The sequence below is a fragment of the Canis lupus genome, chromosome 18 (assembly GCF_011100685.1).
Source record: "Canis lupus familiaris isolate Mischka breed German Shepherd chromosome 18, alternate assembly UU_Cfam_GSD_1.0, whole genome shotgun sequence".
NCBI classification, from domain to species: domain Eukaryota; kingdom Metazoa; phylum Chordata; class Mammalia; order Carnivora; family Canidae; genus Canis; species Canis lupus.
In genome coordinates, this window is record NC_049239.1 from 52933346 (window position 1) to 52951169 (window position 17824).

The 17824-nt window shown below is 58.0% G+C and overlaps 1 protein-coding gene across 8 annotated transcripts in view; it reads left to right on the plus strand.

Annotated features, from left to right (window-relative positions):
• Window positions 1-12710: 12710 nt before the first annotated feature.
• Window positions 12711-17824, plus strand: part of NRXN2 (neurexin 2) — a 96920-nt gene continuing 91806 nt past the window's right edge. For all 8 annotated transcript variants that reach the window (XM_038564086.1, XM_038564089.1, XM_038564087.1 and 5 more), the window contains exon 1: window positions 12711-13455. In XM_038564086.1, coding sequence (XP_038420014.1) covers window positions 12711-13455 — 745 coding nt within the window. The remainder of the gene's footprint in view (window positions 13456-17824) is intronic.

Consider the following 17824-nt stretch of genomic DNA (forward strand, 5'->3'; position numbering starts at 1 on the left):
TTGACAGGTGACCTCTCAGCCCCTGCTTGAATACTTCCAGCAATGGGGACCTCACTGCAGAGAACCATGGGGGAGAGAGGGCAGCCCAGAGTGCCTGCGGGTAGGGGAGAGATGGGGGCGGGGCCTCAGGCAGCCCAGGCCCCAGGAGCCCCTGCTGGGCTTGCAGGCCTTAGGGTGGGGGCTGCACTCCTTAGGCTTGCAGCCTCCTGGCCTAGTGCTGCTGCCAGCCGGAAGGACGGTGACTTCCAGAGGAAATGCATATTGATCCTGCTCTCAGCCTCCTGTGGCTTCTCCCAACCCAGCTCTTCCCTCCTGAGTTTGCAGCACAGAGGTTTTGGGGGTCACCGCTACCTGAAGAAGTCAAAGACCACCTCCAAAGCTGGTGTGGGTGGAGAGGGTGGACTGAAGGTTTTCTAAGGATTCTGAAGCCAGGCCAGGCTCCAGCAGCAGCCCCCCGCAAGAGTGGGAGCTACCTCTTCAACCCCCCTAACCTGTCCTACAGCAGCTGTGGGTTATCCTGGGGGTGGAGGTTTGAGCACCCCAATTCCTACCTGCAAAGCAATGGCCTCAGCCCCTCCCTTGGGGTTCCCTGACTCCATGTCCACCTCTCCCCTTGAAACCCCACTCCTCCTGGGCCACTCCTCACTGAGGTCGCCTCCTCCCCCCTCTTGCAACTTCTCCACTGCAGCACCACCCTCCGTTAGGCCCCCAGCCCTGTCCCCCAGCAGGTCCCTCACACTACCCTTCCTCGAGTCCACAGCCCCCTCCTGCCCTTCCCCCTCTGAAGGCTGTAATATCCGTTTCACGATTTGGGGGCTGAGTTGCTATAACAACAGACGGTGATTGTGTTGTGAAGAGCAGCTCCCTCCCAGTGCCGCCGCCTCCCGCGCTGCCTCCATCCCTGCAGCCTGGTCGGCTCCCCTCCCTGCAGCCCTCAGCCCCAGCCTGGCCTCTTCCCAGTGTGCATGTGTGTATGGATATGTGTGCCCAGGTCTGCCCTGCCCAGGGAGTGTAACATGTGACTGTCATCTTATGGTTGCATGTATGAATCTGGTGTATGAGCTTTTACATCGTGTGTGTGCACAGACACACACGCTGAATTTGCTGCATTTTCCTTTCACCTGTGTCCCCGCTGGACTGTGCCTGGGGGAAGGGCCACATTGGGTGGATACCTTTTGGGGAGATGTCTTGAGGTGGTGGGTCCCGATGATGGTGGGTACTCTGAACCTTGGACCTTAACGGGGGAGACATCCCTGTGGCTGGGGGGGAAGGGCAGAAAGTGCAGCAGCTGCCAGGTGACCTTTCCTGCCCTTGATGAGCAAAGGTGGCCCAGGGAGCTGAGGGTGGGGACAGAAGACAGATGCTCATTCTTACATCTGTCCCTGTCCCTTCCCTCTTCCTATCCTGTTTTCTACCCATCTACAAGGGTCTGACAGAGTCTCTGAGTCACTGCACCTGTCTGCTTGCCTATCTGTGCCCTGGTGCGTGGCTGGACCAGTCTGTGTGTGTGCGTGTGCGTGTGTGTGCATGTAGGCTGTAGGGAGAGGAGGAGTGGGGGGATGGGTGGGGCATGGGCTGTGGGGTCAGAGAGGTCATTTCACATCTCCAGGCCCTGACTCAGCAGTTCCCATTCTCTGGTTCCTCTAGTGGCCTTGGTGGGGCCAGCCTGAGGGTCTTTCCAAGGTCAGAGTGGGTCTCAAGTCTGGGACCTGCCTCGGGAGTCAGTCCCAGACCCCTAGGAGATGCCCTCGCAGTCTGGGTCCCCTCTTCCCCCATATAGTCAGAGAGGAACACCACTGGTGGGTGGGTATGTGTGCCCCTCTACTAGGTAACTGGCCACTGTGCAAGGTGCTTCATGGGGGGCAGAATGACCCTGTGCGCAAGTCCTCCATGCACACCTATGCCCTGGGCATGCATCTACCTCTGAGAGCCTAGGCACCTGTGTGCTCCAGTTTGTATGTGTCTCTGTGTTCTTGGACAAGCATGTGCTTCCTGTGGGTGTCTTGCCCCGGTGGGGCATTTCTGCAACTGTCCCTGGGTATCTCTTTGGGAATGCCTGTGTGCACATGCATAGGTGTGCATGACTCTGAGTGTGCCACTGTGTGCCCATGTGTGCAGCAGTGGAATGTGAGTGTTCTTGCATGTTGCTTCTGGCTAGAGAAGCATCACTTACTACCGGCTATGCAAATCATAGCCCCTGCCACAGATGTCAGCGTTCTGGGGTAAGGTGGCAGAATGGTCTGGCACGCGCGCGCACACACACACACACACACTCACACTCACACACACTGTCGTTCCAAAGCCCAGTGTCCACCTTTGTGGTACACACACTAGGTGCCAGGTCCACCTTTGATTGGCCGAGTGAGTGAAGGGCTGTCCCCTTCCTCCCACACTCATACCTGCACACAGCTCTGCAGACTCCCTCATGGGGAAGGCCTCAACCCAGCGTACGCTCATCTGAGACTCCTGGTTGAGGGGAGAACAGAGGACTGAACTGCTGCCAGCATTCCTTCAGTGATCCAGGCAAAGTGCAGCCTTACCTCTGCCCCCAAACCACCTCCTACCGCAGTCCAGAGTTCTGGGCAGGACTGGGAACCAGGGTTCAAATTCGGATTACCATCAGGCAGGGGTGGGAAACCCCAAGCCCTCAGGTCTACCCCGCCATCATCGCTGTCTTTCCGTCCCCCACGGCCTCCTTCCTTATCCCAGGAGAGACCCTCACGCCTCAGCTCTAGGGGAAGCCGGGGACGCCCTCGGGTGGTGGGAGGCAGATGCCAGGCTAAGGGCTGGAAAAAGCCCCCAGAGCCCTCCGGCAGATCCTCCTTCCCTAGGCTCCAGGCCGCCCGGGCCCGTCCCTGGGCGTAGCCAGTAGAGGGCGCTGCGGCCCGGGCCCCCTCACCGATCCTGCTCCGTCGGGGGCCCCAGTCGGCGCCCACAGCCTCTCCTTGGGCACGTCCCAGTCCCGGGCGCTGCTCCGCTGGCCGGCGGGCCGAGGGATGCGGGACCCGAGGGCGCGACCCAGAAGGGGAGAGGCCAGGGCGCCTGGGTTCCCGGAAAAGACATTGGGACTGGGGTGCGGGTCGGCCCGTTTGGGAGCCTGGGCGCTGGGCTGAGGACCGCGAGAGGCGGGGAAGAGCTCGGATGCCCTGGGGCCGGGACGCCTGGGTCCCCGGCAGGGGAGGGAGGCGGGCCCGTGGAGCAGCGGGACGGGCGGCTTCTGCGCCTTCGCATTGGCTTCGCCGCTCGTCCGTTAGCACCGCGTGGCCCAATGCGCGCGCCTGGGGGGCGGGCACTGGTGCTGATGCTGCCGTCAGTCGGTGTTGCAGGGATGCGGCGGCGGGAGCAGCCGCCCTGACTCGCAGAGCATCCTCCTCCGAGCGGCACCGCGGCGGGGCGGGCGGACGAGCCGGCGGGCGGGGACGGCGGGGAGCGAGAGAGGCGCGAGGCGGCCGACGCCGCTGGCCCCGGCTCTACCACCCGCTGGATTCGGGGAGGCCCTGGGGCTCCGATCCCCACCCTCCAGCTCCTGGCGCCCCAGAACCAGGTAGGGGGGGTGCTGCGGCGGAGACGGGCGGGGGGCGGGAGCGGATCGGGGGAGGGGAGCGTGCGGAGGGGCGGGGGAGGCAGGAAGGATGGGTTGGGGGGCGGGGGCGCTGCCGCGCTGAGAGGGTTGGCTGGGTGACAGCGAGGAGGCTAAGTGGCTGAGGAGGGGGTTGGGGGTAGGAGGCTCCCTGTGGAAGGGGCACTGGCTCTGAGCTGGGGTGAATGGAGAGAGGTGGGAGGGAGGGTCGTTGGGGGGAAGGGATGGGGCGAGAAGGAGGGGCATCCGGAGGGCTGGGAGGGAGGCTCTGAAGGGGGGTCCCCAGTCTGTGCTGGCCCCAAGGGCTGGAAGCAGTGCTCGTCCAGAGGGGCTGGGAAGCTGTTGTGCTCTGAAGGGTCTGCAGGGGAGAAGCCAGCGAAGAATTGGGCTTAGTGGGAGAAGGGGAGGGCGCTGGAGAGGGGAAAGAGAGAAGTGGAGAGGCAAGGCAGGAGCAGGGGCCAGGCCAAGGGCTTCATACTGGGGGGCACCATTGAGGACCAGGCTTTACTGGGGGATGGGAGCCAAGGGGAGAGGAGGTGATTGGGAGGGAGCAGAGGTGAAGGTGCCAAGGTGCTGGAGGCAGAGATGGGTCTGTGCCGGTGGAGAGCCAGGAAAGATGGGGGGCCTGAGGGAGAGGAGCGGAAGCTTGCGGGGGAAGGTTGGGGGCGATGGAGAGGGAGACTGGGAAATCAGCAGGAGGGGGCTGTGCTGGGGTGGGAACGCGCTGGGGGCGGGCGACAGGGTGATGGTCAGAGAGTGCTGCAGGGAGAGGCAGCTGCAGGGCCCTGGGCTTGCTCCCCCACCCCCAAAGAGGAGGGGACCATTTCTCAGGTCCCAGCCTCTCCCCCAGCTGAAGGAGCCATCTGCCCTGGGTTCTTTGGGCTGGGTATGAGCTCCTGAACCCCTGATGGCCCTTTGGAGGCAACATTGGCTTTTCTGGGGGCTGCTGCCTTCTTTACTTGCAACCCCCACTGGAGTCCTGGGCAAAGGCATCTGGTGCCTCATGGAACAAGCAAGGACTGGGAGGGGATTGTTTCTTGGTGCCTGGAGGTGAAGGGGGTAGTCGTCCAGACCTGGAGGGATGGAATAAACCTTAGAGGGTAGGTCTTGGGTGTTCAGTCCTCTCAGCTGCTTTGGGGATTTCCATACCCCTCTGGTTTTGTACCTGTGTCGGAGATGGGGTGGGGTGGGGTGGGTGAGGACCTCCCCCTCACTCCCACCCCTCCCTCTGTCCACCTGCCTTGTGTCTGGGTATTCCTTCTGGGGGACTTTAGGGCTTTACATTCTCTACCTTCTGCCAGAGAAGTAGAAAGAGGGAAAGGAGGCAGAAGGAAGAAAGAGTGAAGGGAGGTCGGCTGGTCTGTTAATCGTGAGGCCTTCTGTTTTGTGGATGCTTGAGCCACTCCAGTCCCTAACTCCTGCTGCCCCCAGGGATGCCTCCGGGGATGCTGGCATCTGAGGCTGGGTTGGATCTTCCTGAGGGTTGGGGAGAAGGGTCTAGCTGGAGGTTCCTTCATTCCTACCGGAGAAAGTGTCCTCAGACCCATTCTAGCTTCAGATCCACAGGGGTGGTAGCTGGGTGGCTGGGGAGTTCTCTCCAGGAGTCAGGATTCTGTCCTGGCTTTTCAGCCTGGGCTGAATCCACGCTATGGGCTCCTGAGAGGCTGGGGCTGGGTTCTGGAGGGGCTGTTAGGGACCTCTCTGGGAAGCTCTCACTCTCAGCCTGGGTCCAGTTGCTGCCTCCTGCCCGCCCTTGTCAGTGACACAGACAACCTGACACCGATACGTACACTCGGTGGCACCCACCCAGACACACACCTACACAGACACACACACCTGCATACACAATACACCTCCCGGCGGCACACCGCCTACATTCCCCTCCCGGAGAGACTGCCACCTCGCTGCCTGCCTCAGAGACCTCCCCCAGGTGCCCTGCTCTCATGTACATGACACACACACACGGCCCCTGCATACCCCCCAGAGCCCCAGCTCTGCACTGTTGGCCTTCACCCACAGTACACACACACACAGCCCCCCTACCATCTACCCATTCACCTCCCCAGGTTTACACGATCATGTCAGCACACCTGCACTCTTCCATGCACACCCGCACCCCTGGGACACACCCTCCTGGACGCCTCCTGCCCCTGTCCACATCATGAAGTGTCACGTTAGCATGTTGCCTCAGGCCTTTGTGTGTGTGCATCCCGGCATACACTCATGCTTGCTAACACCCTTTATGCCCTGGCTCACCCCCTAAGCTTCTCCCCCATTTTCATTCACTCCCGTACACTCTATATCTGCATACCCTGGGAGAGGCCTCACCCCATCCCCCAGCCCCAGGCCCTCCTACCCCTCCTGACCATGGCCACAATCCTTCCTGGTCACTCAGCTACACCTGGCCTTCCTCAGAAACTCCCACCCCTGGCACTAATCCTTGTGACTCTACCCCTGCCTGATGCTGGAGCCACACTGTCCATTCATTCCCAGCTCCAAGCCCAGCCCCCAGGGGGACGCCGACCATGTGTCTCACATGCCACCTACGCTGCTGCTCCATCTGTTGGGGCGGCTCCCCACCCGGCCCCATCCACACCGGCAGGCCTGTGGGGCTCAGAGACACACTCAACAAATAATCCAGCATCTGCACGGCACCTGATCATTTACAAAGCCCTCTTGCCACCACCACAGGGGCACCACGTAGGCTCAGCTCTGCCCCTCACTGAGCCTCAGTTCCTCATCTGTAGAATGAGGGTCCTCGTACCTACCTTATGCCTTCTTGCAAGGACTAGATAAGGTGACAGAAACAACGGTACATCATGTTCCTACTGTGAGCCCGGCTCTGGGCTAAGCGCTCTGAACTTTACCGGATGTATTTGCCAGGAACGGATCGAGCCTCTAGCAAGCAGCAGCTGTTTTCATCATGGTCATATAACCTTCCACACACATGTGCTCACACCTGTCATGGATACCCTTAGGAACATTCCCAGGTACCTCATGCTTACTCACAAGGCTGTCCCTGGAAACCACGTGTCCCCTCTGTATCACTGGGGTGTGCCCACCCAGGCCGGTGTCCCCCAGCTCTGCACAGAATAGGGGTGAGCTCACCCGTCCCCTGGCTTGCACCCAAGCTCCTCGGTGCCTGTGCTCCAGCCCCCACTTTGCCGAGTCATTCAATTGCACCTCAGTCCCCAGCTCATCCAACTCCTCAGCCCCACACACCTGACAAACAGCCTTATCATGCACGCCTTGAGCTGCTACCACTTGTGCCAGCCCCCTGTGTGCTTCCCTCCATGTACAGAGACCTGTGCAGGGACCCTCCCATGTACACACCATTCACTTCCTGCCAGTGCTGCTATGGGACAACCCTCTCCAATCTTCCTAGACAGGAGGAGGTGCCCCCCAGAGTAGGGGAGGGTCCAGGGGGCAACATTTGAGTCTCAGCTCTGCCACTTCCAAGCTATATGACCCTGGGTGGTGGGGGTAGCCATTTCCTCTCTGAGTGTGTTTCCTCATCTGCAAGAGGGGGCAGTGATAAGACTTGCCTTGATTACTTTCCCCACCTGGTGGAATCAAAGGAAACATGAGACACGTGGAGTTTTGCACATTGCAAGATGCTGAGATGAGTAGTTTTAAATGTAATCATTAATAAAACATACTTTAGTCTATGCTAGGCACTGTTATAAAGTGCTTTATGTATATTAACTCTTAATTTTGACAATGCTGGTATTACCTCTATTTTACACATAAGGAAACTGAGGCCCAGAGGGGCTGAGTAGTTGGCCCAAAGTCACACAGCCAGAAAGGGGGTAGAGCTGGCGTTTGAACCCAGGCTCCAGAGTTAGTGCCTCTGGTCACTATTTGTTTTTTGCTCATAGCTGGGGTGTGGCCAGGTACGGACATGCTCTAGGTCTTCCCAAAAAAGTCATCAGGGCTGGAAGGAGGGAGCAGAGAAGTGAGGTCAGAACTGCTTGTGGCCCACCAGGCCTGGCCCCTCCCAAATGATTCAAGGGCCCCCTCCTGAGCTTTTCTGAGCAGTAGTCATCCTGCCTCAGCTCACAGTCTCCACAGAAGGGGAACTCACCACTACTCACCACTACCCCCCACCCCCCCACCTCCCACTCCCCTCACCCCCGCCCTGGAGGCAGCCTACTCCACTGTTGGATGCTTTCAATTGCCAGCAAGCTTCTGTTTAGCTCGAGCCAAAATCTCCCTCCTCCTAACACGCACTTCTCCCACCTGTCCACGGGCTGCCTTCTGGGGCCACCAGAATGTGTGTAAACCCAGCTCTTCCTCCCTGGCGCCTGGGGGAGGCCCCTGCTGTCACACTCCCAGCTGGCATGAGAGGGAGCTGGCGTGAGGAGAAGAGAGCCAGAGGGAGGCTGGCATTCCCATGGTTGGAGGTGTGTGTGTGTGTGCATGCATGAGCACGCACGCGTGTGCGGTGTAGATGTGGCCAGAGATGGGGGTGGGTGATCTGAGGAGAAGGCGCCCAGCCAGGGGCTCTGCCAGTGTGGGCATGGACAATCCCTGCTCCCGGAATTTGCATCTGTTTGCTCAGGTGGCAGTGGTGGTAAAGGCCGGGTGTGTGTGTGGTGGTGGTGGTGGTGGTGTGGGGTGTGTGTGTGGGAGTGTGGGTGTATGTGTGGGGGGTGGTCACTGAGGCTCTCTATCGGGAGGAAGGCCCAGGTCTGAAATGGTGGGTACAGTGGGAAGCGCCTAGAGTGGAAGGCCAGGAAGCTTTGTTTTAGTCTTGCTCTGCTGTGTGGCCCTGGATCAGTCACTGCCCCTCTCTGGGACTCTGTTTCCACCTCAGATAAAGCCAGAAGATTGAACTCTGTGACCTCTGAATTCTGTGGTTTAGAGTCTGAGCGGCCTACTCAGTCTGGGTTGTCTGCAGAGGGCAGTGGTCCTTGTGGAGGCCACATCAGAGAAAGGTGGGCTCTGAGCTCCCCATGTCCCTGCAGCCTGTGGGCAGCGCAAGGTGGCAGGAAGACCACAGGCATGAGAGCCAGTGGCCCCCTGACCTGCACTCACACTTGGGCAAATGAGTTTCTCACGTGAAGTTCAAGCTGCTTGTCCGTAAGCCTGGGGTGATGAGTGGACTCACCAGACCCCTGGAATTCGGGGTTAAATGAGACTGTGCAGGCGGTGGTCCAGCCAGGTGGTCCAGCCAGGTTCTGGGGTGGGGATCCCAGAAATCACAGCCTACGTGCCACTGTGGCACTAGCCTGGCCTGGCTATGGAAGACTAGAAGGAGGTTGTCAGCCTAGGAGGACCTGGAAAGGGTCTGTGGAGAGGGCTCAGTGGGTGAGAGAGTAGGCCAGGTCCCAAGAGTAGCCGAGGCATCCCCAACCGACCCCCCCTCGGTGGGTCCCCTCCTCACTGGCTCAAGGCTGCAAAGTCCATCTGTGGGTAGGAGGCACTGGGTAGCTGACTGGGTGCAGAATCCCAGGGAACATGGGAGAGGTCAGGTCCCCAGAGGAACAGGGGCCAGAGATGGCTGGTAGTGTGCACTGAGCTGACTTGTCAGTCAGTGGGCACTGGAGAAGAAGAGTGTGTCTTGGGGAGCAGTGGCTGGACTGTGGGTACAGGGGGCTTCCAGTGCCCTGCATGAGCCTGGGGGAAGGGCCATTGCCCTGTAGAACTCTAGGGGGACCATTTGTTTACCTGATGTAGTTGTGCAATGCAATGGCAAGGTGGCATGGAGATCTCCAGCCGGTGGCACGGAGATCCGAGGCCAGAGAGCTCTGTACCAGCAGAGGAAGGATGGTGTGTCCTAGGTTTGCAGGAACCCCCTGCATCCTGGGGGGAAGGGTGGGTTGGAGGCTGGGTCAGCAGAAACTTAGTTCCAGGGACGGGAAGAGCAGCAGGCTTCCCAGGGAACTGTGGGGGTGGGGTGGGGTGGAAGGAACACAGGTGTCCACTTAGCACATACTCCTCTTGGGGCCCTCACTGTCTCACAAGCCTGAAGCTGCCCCAAGGGTCCCTAGGTCCGTGGAGAGAGGACCCAGGGAGGGCTGGGGCTTCCTTCTGGCCAGCCCGGCAGTCCCTGTGCCGGCACCGAGCCAGGCTGGCCTGTGCTGCGGAGCTGTGGGCTGTGGGGAGAATGAGTAATGAGTCGTGAGGGGCCCTGGTTCCCAGACCCTGCCCTCACCCCTCCCTGGAGACACTGCACAAGCCCAGTGTCTGCCCCCCCAGCTGCCTCACAGCACAGGACCCGCTCCCCTCCCACACTCCCCCTCCACAGCTTGGCACACACAGCCCCGAGGAGTCACCCCCTCCTGGATTCTCATGCAGTTTGCCTCCCCCCACCCTCACTGGCCTCCAGGTAAATTCCTTCTGGCTCCTAGGACCCAGGCAGCTACCTCCTAGCCTCTGGAGGCCTCCTCACCAACCTTCACTTGATCTGTGCTCTGCCAACCTCCCCAGCAAGGGAGACCCTGCCCTGAGGCTTTTTCAGTAAGAAGCCCTCTGGTAGCTCCCCTAGGGTATGACAGAGGGATTGGGCTCCATGGTGGGGCAGGGGGAACTAATCCCCTCCTTCTCCTGAGCTGAGGGGTGAGTGGACAGAGCACGAAATCCTATTCCCTCTGCTAGAGGAAATCGATAGCTAATTAATTCCCTCCCCAAAATGTGTTGGGAGGTGGGGGTGGGGGTGGGGAGAGAGGCAGGGCCAGTGAAGACTGAGACCCTAGCAGAGGGGGAAAATGACAGAGGAAGGGTGTCACTCTTTCGGCCTCCTGGCCTGTGGTCTCTGCCTCGGTTGAGGGTCTCCCTGCCCCTTCTGGAGAGGAGGGGGTTTGGCCTTTCCCTTCCCCAAGCCTAAGGGTCCCCCTCCCCTGCCCTGGGCCAGGGTGGGGGTGCATGTGTGTGGGGGTAAGGGCGTCAATCAGCCTGGGAGCAGGTGCTGCATTTAATTTGATTGGCTAATTAGCCCGCGCATGTTAATTATCTCCATTACCCAATGAGGAGAGGCAGTGGCAAAGCTATATATAACCCGGACAGTGTTCAGAGGGAGAGGGGGCTGTCTTCCTGGATTGCCTTCTGTCCCCTGCTTGGGAAGGGGCAGCCCTTGGAGGGGCAGTGAGGCAGGACACTTGAGTCCCCATCGACGCCTGTGGGATTGGGCAGGGGGTGGGGTGCTGGGGGTGACAATCAGAAAAAGCCTGATGGAAGGACTTGAGAACTTGGCTTTGAGGGTCTCTAGGAGATGGCTCCCCAAACTCTCCCGCTCTTCTCCTGAGGACTTCTCTGTCCCTTCTTCCTTGGCACACTTGTCATCCAACCATCCCTGCCCTCCCTGACTCTCTGCTCACTCCCCTGCTATGGTTTTTTAGGGTGCCCCTAGCTTTTTCTCTCTCCCCTCATACTCCGGCTTCCTCCCATGTAGAAAGGGACTACACCCATCTGATCTCCCTCACCTCTCCTCCTTTTGTTTCTCACTGCCCTGAGCTACACCTGTGGCTGCCCCATCGTTTGTCTCCTTGTGGACAGGCTGGAGTCTGGCCCATGTGGATATTAAGTTCCAGTTCCCTGCTGATGGGCTGTGTGCCCTTGGGCAAGTCCCTAGACTTTCTATGTGGGCTTCCCCAGTGGTTAATGGGAATAACGGGACTTCTCAGAGTGATTAAGTAAAATGCCATTTGTAAAAATGCCCAGCATCCAGGGCTTTGACTAATGCTGTTTGGAATAATTTTCTCCATCTTCTCTTTCCTCTTCTCCCCATCAGGCCACCTTTCTCCTCCATCACTCTTCTGTCACCTTTCCTGCGATTACCTCCCCTGCCCCCGCCCCCCTTCCATCTTTCCCTATCTCTTCCTAAACTTTGGCCCCTCCCTGCTTCTTTCCCAAGCTTCTCCCCACCTCCTTCCCTTCCTCCCTCCCCAAAATAAAATCAATGCAATATTCAGGAGGGTTGTTGGATATAAATAATTACGACTCGGAGTTTAACGAGATGCAAATTCCCCTCCCCGGTGTGGGGTATAAATTGCTCTCTGACAGCCCGTTACAAGGGTAATCATTTCAGAAAGGCAATTTTATGTAAATAAGCTTGCTTGCCTCCTGGTGGCTCCCCCAGCCCTGGATGGGGAGGGAGGTGGAACTGAGGGGTGAAGAGAACCCAGGTATTGGGCCAGGCCTGAGGCTGAGGACTGGAAACTGGATGTTGAGGGTGACAGACATTTAGGTTTAGGAAGGATCTGGGCTGGTGATCAGTGGGGTTGGGACCCAGGCTGGGGTGAGTGTTATCTGGGGGGGGGGGGGGGATTGGAGATGTGGAATCAGATGCTTGTGTCCTTGCATGGATGGAGACGGTTTGGGGCCTGGCCGATCCTCGCTAGCTTCTCTCCCTTGCCCCCTTCTCAGCCAGGTTACCCAATGATCCCATTGATGAATTGGCGTTTAATTAATCCCAATGAATTATTTAGCAACTTCATTATCCATCATCAGGAGCTGACGAGAGAGCCGAGACTGGCTGGCTGGTGGTGGGAGCACCACACAGATGTTGGGTGGCTCTGAGAGAGGAAGGGGCTGGGGTCACCAGCTTGGGGTAGCTCTCCAGGCCTCACCCCCAGGAGCTGGCCCTGGTCCTGACCTGGGCTCCCACCGAACCTTTAAGAGGCTACTACCCACTCGCGCACGTCTCAAATTGATAATCACCCTAATGAGTGCCATCTCTCTGCAAGTGTTGGGCCCCAGAACTACCGTCCACGGTGATGTCCCTTGCTCTGGGACCCTCTCTGGGTCAGGGCCAGCTCCTCAAATCCTAAAGGGAAACAACTGGGTGACGGGGGAATCAGCACCAATGATCCCCTCCCTTAACCCTTCCCCTCCTCCGAGCCCCTCATTAACCCTTTCCTCTCTGTTTCCCCGCAGGCATCCCTCCCCCACCTTTCGTTGGAGCCCGCAGCGGGGGAGGGGCGCCTCCTCCTCCTCCTCCTCCTCCGCCGCCGCCGCCCCGGGAGGCCGGGACCTGGGCCTCTGCGCCTCGCCCCGCGGCCGGGCTCATGGCACCGTGAGCCGACGAGGGAGCCCCGCTCGGCGCGGGGGGCACCCGGCCCCCTCCCCGCCCCATGCACCCGCGGCTCTGAAACCTGAGCGGGGCCGGGGGCCGGGCGGGGCCGGGGGGATGGCGGCCGGGAGCCCGTGGCGGCCGCCGTCGCCGTCGCCGCCGCCGCCGCTGCCGCTGCTGCTGCTGCTGCTGACGCTGGCGGCGGGCGCGGGCGGCCTGGAGTTCGGCGGCGGCCCGGGGCAGTGGGCTCGCTACGCGCGCTGGGCGGGCGCGGCGAGCAGCGGCGAGCTCAGCTTCAGCCTGCGCACCAACGCCACGCGCGCGCTGCTGCTCTACCTGGACGACGGCGGCGACTGCGACTTCCTGGAGCTGCTGCTGGTGGATGGGCGCCTGCGGCTGCGCTTCACGCTCTCGTGCGCCGAGCCGGCCACGCTGCAGCTGGACACGCCGGCGGCCGACGACCGCTGGCACATGGTGCTGCTGACCCGCGATGCGCGCCGCACGGCGCTGGCGGTGGACGGCGAGGTCCGCTCGGCCGAGGTGCGCTCCAAGCGGCGAGAGATGCAGGTGGCCAGCGACCTGTTCGTGGGCGGCATCCCGCCCGACGTGCGCCTCTCGGCGCTCACGCTCAGCACCGTCAAGTACGAGCCGCCCTTCCGCGGCCTCCTGGCCAACCTGAAGCTGGGCGAGCGGCCCCCCGCGCTCCTGGGCAGCCAGGGCCTGCGAGGCGCCGCCGCCGACCCCCTGTGCGCACCCGCGCGCAACCCCTGTGCCAACGGCGGCCTCTGCACGGTGCTGGCCCCCGGCGAGGTGGGCTGCGACTGCAGCCACACGGGCTTCGGCGGCAAGTTCTGCAGCGAAGGTGAGCCCGGGGGAGCCGCCGCCGGGCGCCGCGTCCCGGGGTCTTGGCCTGGGGGTGTCCGCACCAGCACGCGAGGGTCGCGAGGGGCGGGTGAGGACGCGCGGTGGGGACAGGGAGCGCCCGGTCAACCAGTGACCTGTGTGGTGCGGCCAGTGCGGGACGCCCTGGGGGTGGCGCCGTGTGGTCTGGCCCTGCGGGGGTGGCCGGAGGGCGAGGGCCGGGCGCTGGCGGTCCTGCGGGTGGGGTGAGCGAGGGAGTGTGGGCGCCGGACTGGTGCTGGCGGGGGGCGCGGGAGAGGTCGCGAGGACGGCTGGCGGGGGCGGCGGGGTGGGCCGCCTGGGGGCGGAGCGCGAGGGGCCGGGGCGGGGCCGGGGCGGCCGCGGTCTGCGAGCCTCTGAGAGCGAAGCGTGGGAAGTACCGCCGCTGAGGCTCGGGCGGGACGGGAGGCAGAGGGACCGGGCGTGGGGAGAAGGGCGCGCAGCAAGGGCAGGTGAGGGGGGTGGCAGATGGCGGGGTTGTGACTGGGAAGGGAAGTTTTGGGGGAGGGAGAGCTTCCACGAATTCCCCAGAGGCGGAGCCGAGTGAAGAGGGGACAGGTCGCTGGTGGCGCCAGGCCCGGGTCCCTGTGGGCTGTGGTTCAGGGGGAAGGAGGGACTTGAAGGCACTTGCTGTACTTTGGTCTGGTGGGGGAGTGGGGGAGACATTCCCCATCAGTTTGGGGGTGGGGATGGGAATCTCCTTCGGCCCTGGTCTGCGGTGCAGGCATGCTTTCCTCTGTCCCAGATCGCTAGAAGCTGCGGGCCATCTAGCAGCTGTGTGTGTGTCTGCCCACTCTCTCAAGAGGTGGAGTCTTTGGGGGGAGTGGTGCATGTGCATGTGTGTGCCTGCATGTGCCTACAGACTGGTGCAGCCCTAGGACTGCTTTGGGGATGGGTGTCCTGCTGGCTGCCAGCATGCGGACAGCCATGGGAGGAGTTGAGTCTGCAGGTGCGGCCCTGGGTTTGGGATATACAGTATTTTAACTGTGTATCTGCGGTTGTGGTGGGGGAATCCTTAAGGAGAGTGTTTGGATTGCTTTTGTGGGGTTATTTATATAAGGTTGTGGGATATATCTTCAGGAACTGTGTGTATTAAGTTAACCTGACACCTTCTCACCTTTTCTCCAAGGAGTTCAGGTGCTCCCTAAACTGTGAAAGCGTGTGTCTGTGTGTGTTTGCCTGCATGTGGAGCTGTGAGTCTGGCACTGTGTGTGTTATGTGCGAATGGTTTGCTTGAACAGAGTAGTGTTTACAGATGGGAGTGCAGTGCCTAGGAGATTGAATAGTACACAGGTGTAAGGGTGTGTGCTCATGTGTAGGTAACCGTGTGCATGTGTTTTAATGTGAGACCTCAGTAAGACATTGGAACTCCATAGAGAATCTTCCTTTTCAAGACTTTGAACTTGATTTTCTGATCTCTATGACCTTTCCCCTCCCAGCCTTTCTAAGAAAATAGGATGAACCACACTTCTAACTTGATGGAAGGGGGAATTTGAGCTACAGAAAGGTTACAGTAGTTAGTCCCTGGTCTCACTGGCAAAACTGGGCCTAAGTGTTTGAAAAATGCAGCCAGAGGCACATTGGTCCACCAGAGCCCCGGTGTCCATTCACTGAAAGGATTTATTGGCCAGTGAGGTGCCCAGTGAGCCAAACAAGGTGTGTGCTTTTGAATATGGGCTGTGTGGTTGTGTGTCTGAGATGTGTGGAGGAGAGACAGTTGTGTGTATCATATGGATGTGTTGGATGTGTATGAGATAAATGTGTTAGCTGTGTTGAGCTGGGAGAGATGGCTGCATATCTGACACATTTTGTGTGTGTGTGTGTGTGTGTGTGTGTGTGTGTGTGTGTGTGAGATTCATGAAGAAAAGGAAAAGGGGTATTAGGTGAGTGTCATACAGCTGGTTGGGGGAGAGTTACCTCTGTGTGTATGTATGTATGATAGCTGTTGGGGAGTGGTGGTGCTTTGTCTGTGATAAAAGAGCAGAGATAGTCCTCTCTGCCTTCCTAGTACCGAATATAGTACCAGGCCCTTAGTGGGTGTTTGATAAGGATTTGTAGAATGAATTAAGATATACTAATAAGTATTTGAGAGAATAAAGGCTTGGGTATGTGCATATGGAAATATGTCTGCGTATATTTTCAGATATATGTTGTGGGTGGGCCTGGGGTTGTAAACACTGATTGTTTCTGGAGGTGACAGGCACAGTGACAGCCCTACTGATTTGTCTCCTTCTCCCCACCCTGTGACCTCATTCCCTCTCTTTATATTTGTTCCTATTTCCTGGGCAGCTTTTGTAATATCCTGTGCTCATTACACTACTTCTAGTACATTCTCATCCAGCAGAGGAGGAAAGGAATGCACTCCTACCTTTGGGTGTGGGGGTTGAGGAGGAAGACTTTAAGGGGACTAGGCCTGGCTCCTCATCCCAAGACAGATCCCAGGGCCAGAGTCCCCAGGTTTCCCCTGAAGTTACAGTCACGTCATTATTATCTGCTTTGAGTGATTCTCAATTTTATGGAGATTGTGGGCATTTTAAAAAGCCAGTAATTCACAGTACCTTTCCAAATAGGAGTTATTTTTATATCTGTCCGCTGTGAAAATGGACGACTCAAACTGCTATGAATTCAGGAAAGCTTTTAGATGACTTCAATGTTATATTTGCCATTGTGGTTAATCAAATATACATTAGAAAAAAAGTTTTTTAGCTTTATATGCAAGACATATCAATTTGCCTTCAGTATCTGGTGTGCATATGGATTTGTGGATGCTTTGGAATCCCCCCTGCCTTCCTGGGTCTGGGCCTACCCATTGACCGAGAACTTCCCTGTTAGGAAATGTGCTTTTCCCTGCCCCCGCCCCTCCCCACCCAGTGTGAGGGGGGCAGTTCTAACCACAGGTAATTGAAGAGAGAGCTAAGTATGAGTAACTAAGTGTGTGTACCCACTGCTGATTATCACCAAAGCTGGGATGGAATCGACAGGGACTGTGCAGTGATTTGGATGTGAACTCCTCCTGTCACTCATGTGTGAGGATAAAGGGCTGAAAAGTGACCAGGGGAGAGGCTGTGCAGGTATATGTGTGAGACCTCGAGTGGAATGGGTGCACAGATGTATAGGACGGATGGCAGGGGTCTACCTAGTTCAGGAGAGGAGTATAAAGCTACTTGTAGTGATGGTGTGCCAGCAGGGAGGTAGAGGCATGTTATTCATGTGTGGGCTTCTTATGTTGGTTGGTGATTGAATTCTATAAGTAGCTATTGAGGCCTTCTTTGTGTGAGGCCTCATGTTGAGAGCTGAAGGGGGGTCAGAAATGAATAAGATGCTGCTCGGGGTGTCGGCTGTTTAATTGGGAAAACAGGTAAAAAAGCAGTCCAGTGTGTGGTGAAGAGCACAGATTCTGCAGCCAGACTGCCCAGGCCATGTGACCTTGGACTTCAGCTCTCTCTGTCCTGGTTTCTTTTTTTCTGGAAAATGGGGGGTAATAATTTGTACCTACCTTACAGAGTTGTTATGGGAGCTAAATCAGCTAATTCACATGAAGTGCTTAGACTAGTGTCTGGCACATAGAAGATGGTCAATAAACACCAGCAAAAGAAAACAGACGAAATAGTGTAATATATTCCCAAAGAGATGCAGCAAGGCAGTGCAGCTTAGTGATCAAATGCAGACTCAGGTCTGGGTTTCTTTCTTTCTTTTTAAAATTTTCTTTAAAGATTTTATTTATTTATTTGAGAAAGAGATAACGAGAGCAAGAGCACAGCAGAGGGGGAAGAGGGAGAAGCAGGTTTTCCTCTGAGCAGGGAGGCCGACACTGGGTTTGATACCAAGACCCCAGGATCATTATCTGAGCTGAAGGCAGGCGCTTAGCTTAACAGACTGAGCCCTCCAGGGGCCCTTCAGGTCTGGGTTTCAATCTGACTTCTGCATTTACTAGGCCTATGCCATCAGGTGAATGCCTACCCTTCGGACGAATTTTTCCTTACCTGTAAATGGAGATAAGCATGCTTGTCCCACAAGTCTGTTGTGGGTATTAAATGAATGTCTGGTACATAATAAATGGTTAGTAGATGGTAGTTACTATAACAAACAGAATGCTATTGATCTTTTGAGGAGGGAGATGGTTTTACAAGTTGGGGGGGGGGATCCGTAATAAAAGGCATGCTATTGAAGCAATATTGCTATTGAATAAAAGGCATGCTATTGACCTTAGGCATGGATGAGTAAGCTTGGTTTGAGGAGGCCACCCCATGCATAGACAATAAAAACAAAGACGTGGAAGGAAGGGATGTGTACGCCATGTCCGTAGAGGGGCACCAAGAATATAAGAAAAA